Source organism: Prinia subflava, chromosome Z (assembly GCF_021018805.1).
Source record: "Prinia subflava isolate CZ2003 ecotype Zambia chromosome Z, Cam_Psub_1.2, whole genome shotgun sequence".
Taxonomy (NCBI): Eukaryota; Metazoa; Chordata; class Aves; order Passeriformes; family Cisticolidae; genus Prinia; species Prinia subflava.
This window is the reverse complement of record NC_086283.1, coordinates 37,833,260-37,846,180: the sequence shown is the minus strand read 5'-3', so window position 1 is coordinate 37,846,180 and position 12,921 is coordinate 37,833,260. Positions and strand designations below refer to the sequence as shown.

The window sequence follows — 12,921 nt, the reverse complement described above, 5'->3', positions numbered from 1 at the left end:
TCTGATTCAGAGTCATAAAAATCTTTGATATAGAAACAGGTGTGACATCCACAGATTGCTATATTGACAAATGTTTGAACTCTGTGTTTAGTGTGCTTTCAGTTTTCACTTATATAAGGGTATGTGGGTAGAAATGAAACTGATAGATTAATGCACCTGATATTAGTCATAAGTAATAATATTTTAATTGTGAGCATCTTACTATGCTTGCTTTCAAATTTTCAATATAAAATTGATTACAAAAATATATATAGCTATTTGTAATCTCAAATACTTATCAGTATACAGCTTAAGAAATCATTTTTCGTACAAAACATGTTTGTTTCAATTTTGCCTCTGTTGTTTTTAGATAAGTATGGTGTATTTTAACAAATATGAAAATATTTGTAAAATAAATCATCCCATTCAACTTTAAGCACTTAACATATGATTACAAATGTTCAGTTTAGATTGTAAATATGAGAATGATCTAGTAGAAACAGACTCTTTGAAGGGAGCATTTTCATGAATTTTAAAATAGATTCCTCCCACATTGTTTTCTTCCAACTTTTGTCTTTCTATTTGATTCAGCTTCTATACGGGACAGCAGAACACGTCAGAGACCTTTAAGTTCTTTCAGAGAGTATCAGGCATGTGAATGCAAATGTGTTACTAGTAATCTTCATCAGGAGAGACAGTAACATAGCCCACATGGCATCAGTAAAGTGTTTACAAGGTATTAATATGCCTACTGTGACAACCTGTGCTTAGTAGGAAGCAACAAGGAGTTTGTTTTATTAGTTTTCCTCCTCCCTCAAGTAATAAATCTTAAAAGCTTCAATATTGATTCAATGAAATGAATGGTTGAATCACTCTGGAGAGGCCCTGACAAGTGGACAAATGCTTCCATGGTTACGTTGAGCTATGCAGTATGATTACTGAGCTTTGCTAGTTTCCTCCCTCTGCCACTGAAGTAAAATAACAAGCCACAGGGAAGCATCACACATGGTGAGCATAAATTGGAAACAAGTTAAAAAGATCGAGTTAGCTGATCTTATACACATTTTAAACAATATGGCATTTATTATTTTGTACTCTGTGCCCTAAACATGCATTTCAGCAGTTTTTCCTTCATATATTACTTTCCCACGGAATATTTTATTTCTTGTCTGACCAACCTCGCTTTTGATTTGGAATGCCATAAATTAAAAGACCGTGTGAAAGTATGTTTCATAGTATAGTTACATGAGTTGTGTTTTTGTAAGAATATTTATATCGTAAATGGTGTTCCTGCATCAAAATGGGTCTCTGCTATACCTAGATAACAAATAACAGATAATGTGTAGAACTTTTATATGCAGTTACTTTAGGATGCTTTGCAGTATAAACATAATTAAGTGGTTTTATTTTTAATCTGCTTGCATTTGAGGTACTCAGATTTTATATGTCACGGGGAATAAATTATTATAAATACATAACATTTTAGAATAACAATGCATAACAATGACATACAGTTATTTCATTAGAAATAACATTTAAAATGTTGCAGATCAAGCATTATATTAGTAGAAGGAAATCCTGAATGTCTTCTAGGTACCAAGTGTAAATGAAACTAAAAGCAGGTGTATTGACAATAGTTACATTTTTTCCCTTGGAGACCAACTCCAAAATAAGCATATTATCCACTGTATTACCACTGTTTGTTTGTTTTCTCCTGTGTGTGCTTGGCAGTCCTCAGAAGCACCATCTCAGCGTCGAAATGCTAAATTGTTTCAGCGCCTCTTTGCAGAGGCAAGAATGAATGCCAGGATTCCACACAGCCAGGAAAATAAATTCATAAACACAGAAGATAGTTACTTCTGAGACAAAAATCCTGGACTTAAAGCTTTCCATTGAAAATTTGTATTTGTTGTAGGTACTTAATTTCACAGTTACTCAAGTAATTTGTCTTTGATCTTGAGGGGGAAAAGGTTATCAATTACTTTGAAAACATTTCAATGTTTCACTTATAAAAAGAAGAGTCAGTTGTTAATTTGAAAAACATTGGGGATTTTGTATCTCCAAGTAGTCTCCAAACAGAATGCCAAATTGTGAGCTGGGAAAGCAAGTTAAGTTGTATGCAGCATCTGGAATCCTCTTGCTTTTATCTTTAAGTAGTTTTTAAGGACTTTGACATTAAGAGCAAATTAGATGCAAGAGATTGTGGAGAGATTTTAATATTTTTATTATGTCTTACCTTCAGAAAAATGCACTTTTGGTAACTATTCTATTTGAACTTACAGTGTAGTGCTTGACATGCTCAGAAATTGTATGTTTTGATGGATTTTATGAGAAAACTACTTATTTGCTGGATAGAATGTACATTGCCAGTGGCATGCTGCAAATGAAGAGCTGAACACACTTGAAGAAACAAGACTGCAACTTCATTTAGCAACAGTAACTGCATAAGAGGAGCACCAAGCAGCTCTTGACAAATTCTTATCATGCTTGTTCTCCCTGTGGCACACAAGCCAGTAAGCAAACACTGTGGTTTGAAATGAGCCATGTTACATTGTAAGACGAAACCAACCCTTCACAGATGACATTCTTCTTGCATTAGTAGAGTGACACAATATGGCCTAAATTGTCTCATAATGGCATGATAGAGCTTGATCACCCAAATCTAAGATGCACTAAGTTGAAACAAAGCAGTTATTTTCTCATTAATTATTCATTTTTAGTATTTTTAATTAAAAAGCAATGTCCCTTTTACTGAAGTCTTGTCAAATGAGAGTTCATTAATTAAAAAGTTATGATTGTATGAATAGTATTTCTGCTGTAATGCATGTTAAAATATAACAGCCTTTAATGAGCAGATGCTAGGAACCATTTACTTTTTCCTAATAATAGGAATAATTCCATTTTTATGTTAAAAGCTCTTTTAAAATGTTAACATCAGCATGCTTTATCTGCATACAAGTAAGCAGCTGTACCATAAAAAGCTTAACCTTTACAAAATTGATCATAGGAAGAATAAGCAAATTAATGTTTGTCCATTGAAAAAAAACACAATGTGCTTGGAAGTTCTCATTTTTCAGTTTTTTAAATCCTGGACATTTCTATAAAATAGAAGATCAAATTCTGATTTTATCTGCATATGTCTGCACATGAACTTGTCTGGCATAAACTGCTCACTCAGAAGCATAATACTCAAATTTTGTCATTCAGTCTTCTCAGTTTACGAGCATTGTTTGCATTTGTCTATTTTTTTCTCTTTCCTGTATGTGTTTGTTTATTCATCAGGAACCTATGCAGTAAAATCAAGATGATAATAGTAAAGCACTCTCAGCCCAACTAAAGGATGCAGTAAAGTTCAGGAAAAAGGGCAGTGCAAGTGCCTGGCATCAGATGACACTTGGCAGTGGTTGTGCATTTCTCTGGTGTGGGGTGGCTGGATAGGAGTCTCCAGAGGGAGCAAGTAGAACAACAAAAAAATGTTCAGAAACCTCATCTCACATTTTGAAGAAGAGACAACTCAACTGTGATCCTAAGTTGCTGTGGGATAGCAGATCAGCAGCCAGCTAGTACCCACTAGTTAGGCTGTGAGATGAACGCACCTCTTTGGTATAAGTCTTGGTTGGTTCTGCCCTCTTTTGAAGCTTGACTTAGCATAGTTCCGTGAAGACTATGCTACTAAACCCATGTTCTATAGTTCTGGCTGCTGTTTCTTTCAATACTGCCAGTTGGATGTGGTGTCCAGTGGGAATCACACTAAATAAATAAAAGAGAAAGGGGAATGCAACCTAGATGTCAGCAAAACAAAGAAATATCTGTACAGGATCAAAAATCAAGCTATAGCTGCACATGCACAGGGAAAGATATTAGTGCTTGTGGCCCTCTTTAGCCTGCTCTGTCTTGCAAAAGCGCTCAGCATCATGGACCATCATTTAAAGAAAATCCACTCAAAAAATCCCAAAACGACCAAGAGTTGACTACCAAGACCAAGTGAATTGCTTGTTGGAAAGTATTCTATATCTTGTGATTGCTCTGTGAAGAAAGGAGCAAGATTGGCTCCAGTATCTGCCTATCTCTGGTGGATGTTACATATTTTTGAAATGCATCATATTGGAGAGATTGATTTATAAATAAGAGGTAAAAATAACTTGTCTGTTATATCATAATTAAGCATTGATCTATAAAAGAGCTATGCACATGCTTCTTGTTCCTCATTCTGAATAGCTGAGCTTGCTTCAGGTAAAGCACCAGAAAAGGCGCCAGGTAGACCTAGATGCCTGTGCAGGACTAAAAGTTCAGAATTTTTTGAATGTCTTTGTTTGGTACTTGCATCCAAATAGGTGCTTAGCGCAGAATTCTGAAGCTTGGATTTTGGAAGTGAAAACAAAGGTGAATTTTAGTGGCATTTATTAATAGAACTTTCATTATAGCATTTGTTTTTTGATTTTTTTTCCTGATATTTGTAGATTAAGATTTCAGTACCTCTTACTGAAAACCAAATGGCACCAATATAACACAAGAATTTTCCTTAATAGAAATGAAAATGTAAAGAAGAGAAAACAGACATGCCTGAAAAGCCTTTGTTAGATGTTTTTTCTTCTTGCTCCTTTAAGTCATGTGTTCTTTCTCAGGGATTTGTTTCTTCTTCTAACTCTCTCTTCTGTGGTCTTTTCTTTGAGATGATGCCAATGAAGGGAAAAGGCAAGGTTTCAAAACAAACAAACAAACTAGAGTCCATTATTGCTGGTGCTTTCAGTATTGGTTTACTTGCAGCAGAGCCATTTTTTGCTTACAGAGTTTTAATGATTTCAGAACAAAGGATATCCAAACAAACACAGAAGCAAGGGGTGTACTTAATACACCTTATTTACTGCTTTTATTGAAAAGAGAAGTGAAGGCTGACCTGGAGGCATAGTTCTGTGTAATGCCAGGTCTGTTGTAAGTCCAGTACCAGTCCTGATTGTTTTTCTCTGACATTTGTAAGGGTTGGGAGTGCAATGTGGGCTGCATGCTGAGTTGTTAAAAGTGTATGTGGAGTGTCTGATGTCAATCACTGTCAGCTGCTTGAGGACCATCACTGACAAAATTCTATGCGAGCTCTCTCTCATCCTCAAGTGCAATAAAAGGAAGCACAGATCCTTGGAGTGGTATGATGAAAATGAAAAAAAGTTATCAGGAAATCCTCAGGGTTTGAGAGAAAACATAGAGTACCACATGTTTAGTCAGAGAGCACAGCAAAAGGTACAAGTAATTTTGGATCTGAATGCAGTTTTTGGAAAGATCCCGTGAGAATAACCATGTGAATTACTGAGCCCAAGTCAGTTCTCACTCTGCCTTAGTTTTCTAGCTCAGTAATTAGCAACGTTTAATGTGCTCAGGCCTTCTGTAATTGAGAACTAATGACTGCTAAGGCATTCTCTGATAGCCGGTGGGAGGTCAGCTTTGTACAGAAACTAGATGAAAAGAGGAAAACATAAAGTAAAGTATAAGCTGAAACAACATTGTAGAATAAAAGATGAAAATAATCTTATACTTCAAGTATTCTTTTAGCCAGTTAATCCAAAGAGGAAAAACAATAGGGTATCTAGATTTTGAGGCTGAAATATAATAACAGTACGGTATTGAAAAACATGCTACACATGCTACTTATCTCTCATGCTCATACATTAAATTCTGCCTGATGCCAAATTTGGCACTAATAGTATTGGCCTTTAAAGGAATGCTTCTTACTCCTTTTATCATTTTTCTTTTTTACCAGATAAACTGGTGCTGGTACATGAGAATTATGCATAATAAAGTATTGATCAAAAATATGTTCATATATAAACCAAGGTGAACTAGTGCAATAAGTGATTAAACGTATAAAGCAGATTATCAAACAGAACACCCCAAATTCCTTTTACATGCACAGAATAGTTGTTTAGAAGAAAAGAATACACCTGAGGGTTTTTTTTAAAAAAAGAATTTTTACAATGTTTGGTGAATCATCCCAATATTTCCTCCACTGGAGGAAATAAGAAACTGGTTTGTTCTGATTATTAATGTCTACTTTTCCATATACATATTAGATTATCTATGCCTTTATCAGTTACACTGCCAATTTTTATTTGTCAACATTGATTTCCTCTGTAACTATAAACAGAGTATATAGAGGGATTCTTCTTACCTAACAAAGCTTGGTAGTAGTCTGAGATTACTATTTGAACTCCCTCTTTATTCAGAGGAGGGAAATAACCACCTCTTAGAATCAGTTTATCCTATCCTATGAGTCTACACTAGGCTGGATGGCTTGTTAGGTGGAATGCTTCTACTTTAAAGCATTTTTTATAAGCAAAATGCTTCTTAGTAAAATGTCTTTTACTAAGTAATTTTTCTAACTTTTCATCATTCTCTAGCATTTTCTTTGCCTTTCCATGTTTGTTTACATTATTCCCATATCATCATAACTCAGTACAGGTTGATGTGACCAGGCTAATGACATCAGAAGGCATACAGTGTTCTAGATTCTGTCCTGGTTTTGTCCAAATACTTCTGTGCTGTATTTATTCCTTCTATCCTTTATTGGATAAGAAGAAATTTTAATACTTACTTGCTATTAAGTATGAGAATTTGTGATTTTGGGGGCCAACACTTAAAAGATCTGAGCTTTGTCTTAGTGTCTTTCTTGTGGCTCAGGATTTGTTTAGGATGGTGATGACCATTAAATGTGAATTTGCTATTAGCTAGAGAAATATCTGAGTCTGGAATGCTTCATCTAGGATTGGAAATCTTTTCTCTAATGGAGAATTATTTCTTCATCCAGGGCACTGAATAGCTGTGAATTAAGATGAGCTGCATGTTCAGATGCCACTGAGGACTTGAATCTAAAATCTGTCATAATCCAATAATAAAACCTGTCAGTTTTGCTGTGCAGAATAATACAACAGTGCGGTCCAAGCTGAGTGGAAGACCTGCCAAGGCGCCGGCGGGAGGGGCTGGCTCTATCTCAACTACAGCAGTGCAGGGCAATTGCTGGGCTTTGAAAAAATTTTGTCCTCTTCCATCCCACCCCCTTTTATCTCCACAGCAGTGGGAAGGCAGCAACAGTCAGGAGAGGGAGGAGAGTGCTGGACGCTGCGCAGGACAGAGGGAGGAGTAGGAGACGGGAATGCATAATGCGTGAGTGACAGAGGGTGTGCAGGCAGCTGGCGGAGTCCAGAGGACGCGGATGTTCCTGTCCCAGGGTCCAGGTACGTGTGTTGTCCCTCTGTCTGAGGCAGCAGTTGCTTTGGAAGCATCCTGTATCAGCGGCAAAGATGTTCCCTGTCCAGCCCAATGTTCTGCAGACAGCACCTGTTGCGGCAGGGGCAGGATTTAGCAGCGGCAGACACTGAGCCTGTCGCTCATCCATGAGGGGCTGCTGGAGGGTGACAGTCTGCTAAGGTTTCTGTTGTTCCAGCAGCTTCTCTTTCTGCTCTGCAAAGCCGGGGAGGTGGAGACAATTGTCTTTCCAGTGGAAAATCCTGTCCTCAGGGGATGCTATCAGGATGCAACTCAGTCTCAAGCCGGCAGTTTTTGACTCTCAGAACAAAACATTGACAGTTTTATTTACGTGAAAATAGAAGGGGAGGAGTTGCTTATGCACTGTGTATTTTAAAGAGGATCGAGTTAAAAGTAAGAATGAATTTTTCAAATCATTGTCTAATAAGGAATGATAATTACAATATGTCGTGTGATTAACAATTAGAAATACTGCTTTTACTTCTTGCATTTAATGTGTTGATTCTATATAAGACATTGCATAATTCATTCGTGCTAACCCAGATAAAGTTAAGATCAAATGTATATGGAACTGCTTGCCAAAAATCAGTCATGTTTTTGAAGGAGTCTGTAACTGTTTCATAGTGCAATGTGAAATAACATGTGACTTAAAAAAATCTTATTTATTATACAGAGGCAAAAAGTGGGGTTTTTTGTTGTTGTTGTGTTTTTTTTTGTTTTTGTTTTGTTTTTTTGTGTTTTTTTTTGTTTTGTTGTTGTTGTTGTTGTTGATAGTACTTTATACATGTTTTCTAGAATAGGTCTTTCAGGTAAGTACTAAGTATTTTGGGACTCTGCTATGAGGGCTGTTTAATAACTGAAGGTAGAATGTGATATATTTAGTTTATCTGTCCCTTAAGCCTAGAACAAGCTTCTCCTACTAAACAGATTTCAGGATTTCCATGTGGAAAGACTAAAAAGAACCAGATTCCTGAGGAAATCAAATACATTTGTGGCACAATAGGCTTAGAATTAGGCAAATATTTGACAATATAAGAGCTACCATATTTCAAGCGTATACAATTTCTAATTTGTGGTTGTTACTGGTATTTGTGGTTAGTTTGATTTCTAAAGCTGAGTTTTGTGCTTTAGCAGTTTTCTAATACACTTTCGTTATTTTAATAGCTTTAGATGAAGAAATCAATGATGTTTACTAAATTTACATCTGAGCAAATTAATTAACTTTGATAATGGGAGCCCATGTTTATTAGATTGTAATTATGGCCTGTGTCCTGGACACATGAAAATCAATGGGTAAAAATGGTATCTGTTTTCATGAAGACTAATGCTGGGCTGTCAGCATTTTTAAGGTTGGAAAACAATTCTGGATGAGTTTCAAATTGTTGATGCTAGTGAATGAGATTGATCGTCTTGCATTCAAATCTACTGTGCAATTCTTTCCTGAGAAATTGTTGTAAGCTTTATTTAAAAAAGTTTTCGGAATTGAGTCTCAATCATAACCTGTATTAAAATCTCTACTACCCATGGAATTTTGTTATTTAAGCTTATTATCTTCAACTTTTTTTTTTTTTTTTTTTTTTTTTTTTTTTTTTTTTTTTTTTGCTTTGGAATTCAATTTAAAAAGGAGTAGAGTGCTTAAATCTAGAAAGACGTACATGAATATTTTAATTAGCATGTAAATACGATGACTAAAATTAAAGTATTGGAAAAGCTATGAAAGTATATTCCTTTAGTTGTGTAACACTAAAGAAGAATACCAATAGAGAGGTCTGTGAGGATCTTGTTCATTGGGCAGCAAGGATTTATAGCAATGTGAGAAAAATATTGATGACCTACGAATCACCTTTGATATTGTTACACAGCTACCATAGTTGTTTAGAATTGTGACATGGTAACAATGAGGGGGTTTTTAATAAGCATGGTTTTAAAAGTGGTCTATAAGCTTAACAGAACTTTGATTTTAGAATGTTTAATTGAAAAATTGGAAAAATATGTTCTTGGATCACACTTTGAAGCATGAGAGGTTTAAAATTTGTCTCAGTCACATCTGAAGTGTTTTAGTCCAAGGTGTTTTTGAAAGCATTGGAATAGTAAAATTTATGTATGACTCTTGCTATTATTTGAGATAGGGTATCTAATGCAATTTAGCTAAATTGTATTTCTGAGTAATCCCAACCTCTTCCAGGGTGTTTCTGGTATTTAGTCAATTTATTTGTTCACTAAGAAAAACAAAAATATAGGTAGGCAAGAGTAAATAAAAATAATATGCTGAAATTATTTGCTCATTAATTATTAGGCCTTGACCTTCTAAAAATATGATCACATGTATAATTAACTTTTAAATGTGTAATCCTCTTGACCAGCTGTACTTATTTGTAGAAATTGTACTTGCATTTCAGCTCTACAAAACTGGCCAATTAAGTTATGGCCAATTTTGTATATACACTTGAATATAACAGTTCTTTTCCTCTGCAGAAATTGGCACACATAGTGTTTAAATGCTTCTCTCAATATGTATTAAGAGTCAGGTGCTATATAGTATCTCCATCATCAAACTGAATTTTGCAAAGCCACTGCCATCAGTTGTAGGCAGTCATACTTCAACAAATTCAAGAATTATGTCTAATAGGAGCTACATTACTATTTCTTAGGGGGAAAAAAAAAGATTGACAGGGGAAAACAATATTACCTGCCATTTGTCTTACTCCAGGTGGACCCACCATAACAAATTTTATTCAGGAAAAAAAATCACATATGATTTCACAAATTTCTGCAAAGTCTCACCTGCTTAAGTTACTTTTTCAGTAAATAATCTCTCTGGGAAATACTTCATGTAAATAAACACTTCCAAGATTTAGCTTACTCTGTATGACAACTTAAGGCCATTTGCAGAAAGAATTTTCAAACTGTATGTTCTGAAATATGCCTCAAATATAGAAATAAAAAATTCATAGATTGACTCACAAGTGTTTTCTGCAAAACTTAAGTTGTTGTAGTTTCTTGCCCTGAAATAATTTGTAAATAGAAGCGAATTTGTAAATTGAAACGAAGGTTGCAGTTAAGGTAAGTATGCTGGTACTTACTGAAACAGGCATATTTAACAGACTAAATTTATCTGGCAAAATTAAACAACAGAGAAGATGCTTTGCATGTTTATCACAGGTTTTGTATTTGTGGATTTTTTTATCAGGACGGAGGTTTTTCCACAATGTAACAGCAATATATATTTTTCTATACCATGATATTTTTGTTTATCTAATCTTGTATAAATTCATTAAAAAGTTATGATTTTCATTTTCTGATGGCAAAGGAAACTTAGTCACTTATCCTGGACTGGTCCAATATGTTACTACTCTGAATTGTTTCAAGCTTTGCTTCATTAAGGATTTAACATGGCCTTAATTCAGCCATCTGTTATGGGTTTGGCAGGCCAACAGATCTGAGGTATTGGTAAGAGCTTTAGAAATTTCCCACATTTTTAAAGGTTAGAAAAAGAGCTACCTTTATGAATAGATTTTGAATAATTCTCAGCAAGACAATGGTGCAGAATTGGGCTAAAAATGCTTGTCGTTCTCTCAAGCTCAGGGTCCCCTGTCTGCCTTTAGTTTTGCTGAATGGCAATTAGCATTTCAACCAGCCAATTTGGTTACATGCAATGAAGTACTTGGGTTTGTAATTTGCTGCTTTTGGCTTGGTGCTGTTGAGAACTAGCTTTGTGTAATCCTCTCAAAGCACCTTTCTTTCCAGCATAGTTATTGTTACTGGTCTTAAATAACTAATCAACAAAGAGTGTTCCTTGTCTTGGACTGCAGGGTGCCTTAGAAGAATGAAAAGAAATACCCAGTTAATAAGGGAATGATTATAATTATTAAATAGTGATTATTAAATTGTGACATGGATTAAAAGGTTTAGAAAGCCAGGCAAAGCAGAATACATGATAAGGGTAGTATAAGAAGACTTTGCATCCAAACAAGTTTTGCTTAAGGAGTTCTCTTCTCTGAGAAATAAATAATGTATTATGTATTTTATCCAAAACCAGATTGCCCAGATTTAAGAGATTAATCTACAGCATAGATTAGAGTGAGGGCTCCATGCTAATCATCTTTACAAATTACACAGATCTATTTTTACTTCTACAGAAAGAAGTCTTTGGGGGACTTTGTAACACATAGATTCTTTAATTAAGTCAACATAATTTGTTGCAATGAAAAATTGAAACATTTTACTGTAGAAAAGAACCTTGTTTTACTTATGCCTTAAATTCTTGTATTTAATAATATACTTCTGTGAACTCAAGAAAATCTCACTGATTCAATTATTGTAATAATTGGGTAACACATTAAAAATTCTGTTTGGCTTATACAAGTGTATTGAATTGTAAGAATCCATTGTGGATAGCTACAATTCTATCTATCAATCTACCTGAAACCATGTAATCTAATCCTTGCCACGTGTCTTAATTTTGCTGTTCTGTACCCTAACGTTTCTGGTTTTTTTTCTTGAAGCACTGTTTCTATTTTTAGTTTTAAGTGTGAAACAAACATCCCACTGTACTGCAGAAACCCATGATTTCTTTTTCTGATATATACTATTCATTCAGGCCATAGAACTTCATTCACAGCAGATACTAGGTATGTGAAACTGCGATAGTTTTGTCCTCAGCTCCCAGCATATGTTCTCAACATTTGTTAAGTAAGAGTGTTGACGACATGCAAGAAACCTCCACAGCTGAGATTACAGATGGGAATTACTGTGAAAGTTAAGCTCTCTACTGTAGTATAATAAATGGTTGATTTGCAGTGAAGCCTGCTGGCCTTCATCAGCTGGATTTCTGGTTCCATATGTGTTATGGGTTTGATCCTGTGGAATGCTTGATCATGCAGTTACTTCTGCCAGTGTGAGCTGGAAGTGCTAGGCATCTTATTGGGGGGATTTCCTGGCTTTGATTTAATTTGGTTGTTGGTTTTTGGTTTGTTGGGTTTTTTTAATCCCCTTTTAATCCCCTTTTTTGGTGCAAAAACCAGTTTGAGAGCAGGTATAAGTGCTTGGGTGTCTGAAGTTACCATTACTTGGTGCCAAATACCTGGGTAAAAAGCTAGCCCTGGTTCTGGAATACCCGGTAAATTAATTTCTGTCAGTGAAAGATGTCTACTGTGTTCAGTAGAACTAGATGGGTGGAAAATTTTTTCCAGTGTGGAGCTGAAAACTAAATATTTACCTTTTACTTAAAAATATCCTGTAAGTAGGAATGTTCAAAAATAATGTCTTGATTTTCACAGTATGTAGTTAGACCTATATATGGATAGATGCTTGTCAATTGCATGAGATAAATTCAAAGTTATGCAGGTGAAGTGAGTGTGCTTTAACATTAAGCAAATTAAGGTCTCTGCTGGTTTATTTCTTAACACTGCTAATTAGCAGATTTCAGCCAAAGTTTATTTACATCAGACTCTGATCTCTTTTCTAAGTTTAAAGCAACCTTAATAAGTCCGAGTTGTTGCATTGGAGGTACTGTGGATAAAAATAATCCAGATCTTACAGCTAGTCAAAATTATTTCCTGGTTCTCTGTTTCACATGAAAATAATAAGATAGCTGCAATTTTTTCTAGAAGATTTGTGTTTTCTCTGCTTGCTGCTAGAAGTACTGGATTCTTCAGTGCTTGAGAGTTTTGCCCTTTATTCTCTGCT

The 12,921-nt window shown here is 35.1% G+C and overlaps 1 protein-coding gene across 1 annotated transcript in view; it reads left to right on the top strand.

The window, feature by feature from the left end:
• Window positions 1–6,719: 6,719 nt before the first annotated feature.
• Window positions 6,720–12,921, top strand: part of ADGRV1 (adhesion G protein-coupled receptor V1) — a 264,541-nt gene continuing 258,339 nt past the window's right edge. Inside the window, exon 1 of the mRNA XM_063423040.1 lies at window positions 6,720–7,202. Coding sequence (XP_063279110.1) covers window positions 7,181–7,202 — 22 coding nt within the window. The 5' untranslated portion in view covers window positions 6,720–7,180. The remainder of the gene's footprint in view (window positions 7,203–12,921) is intronic.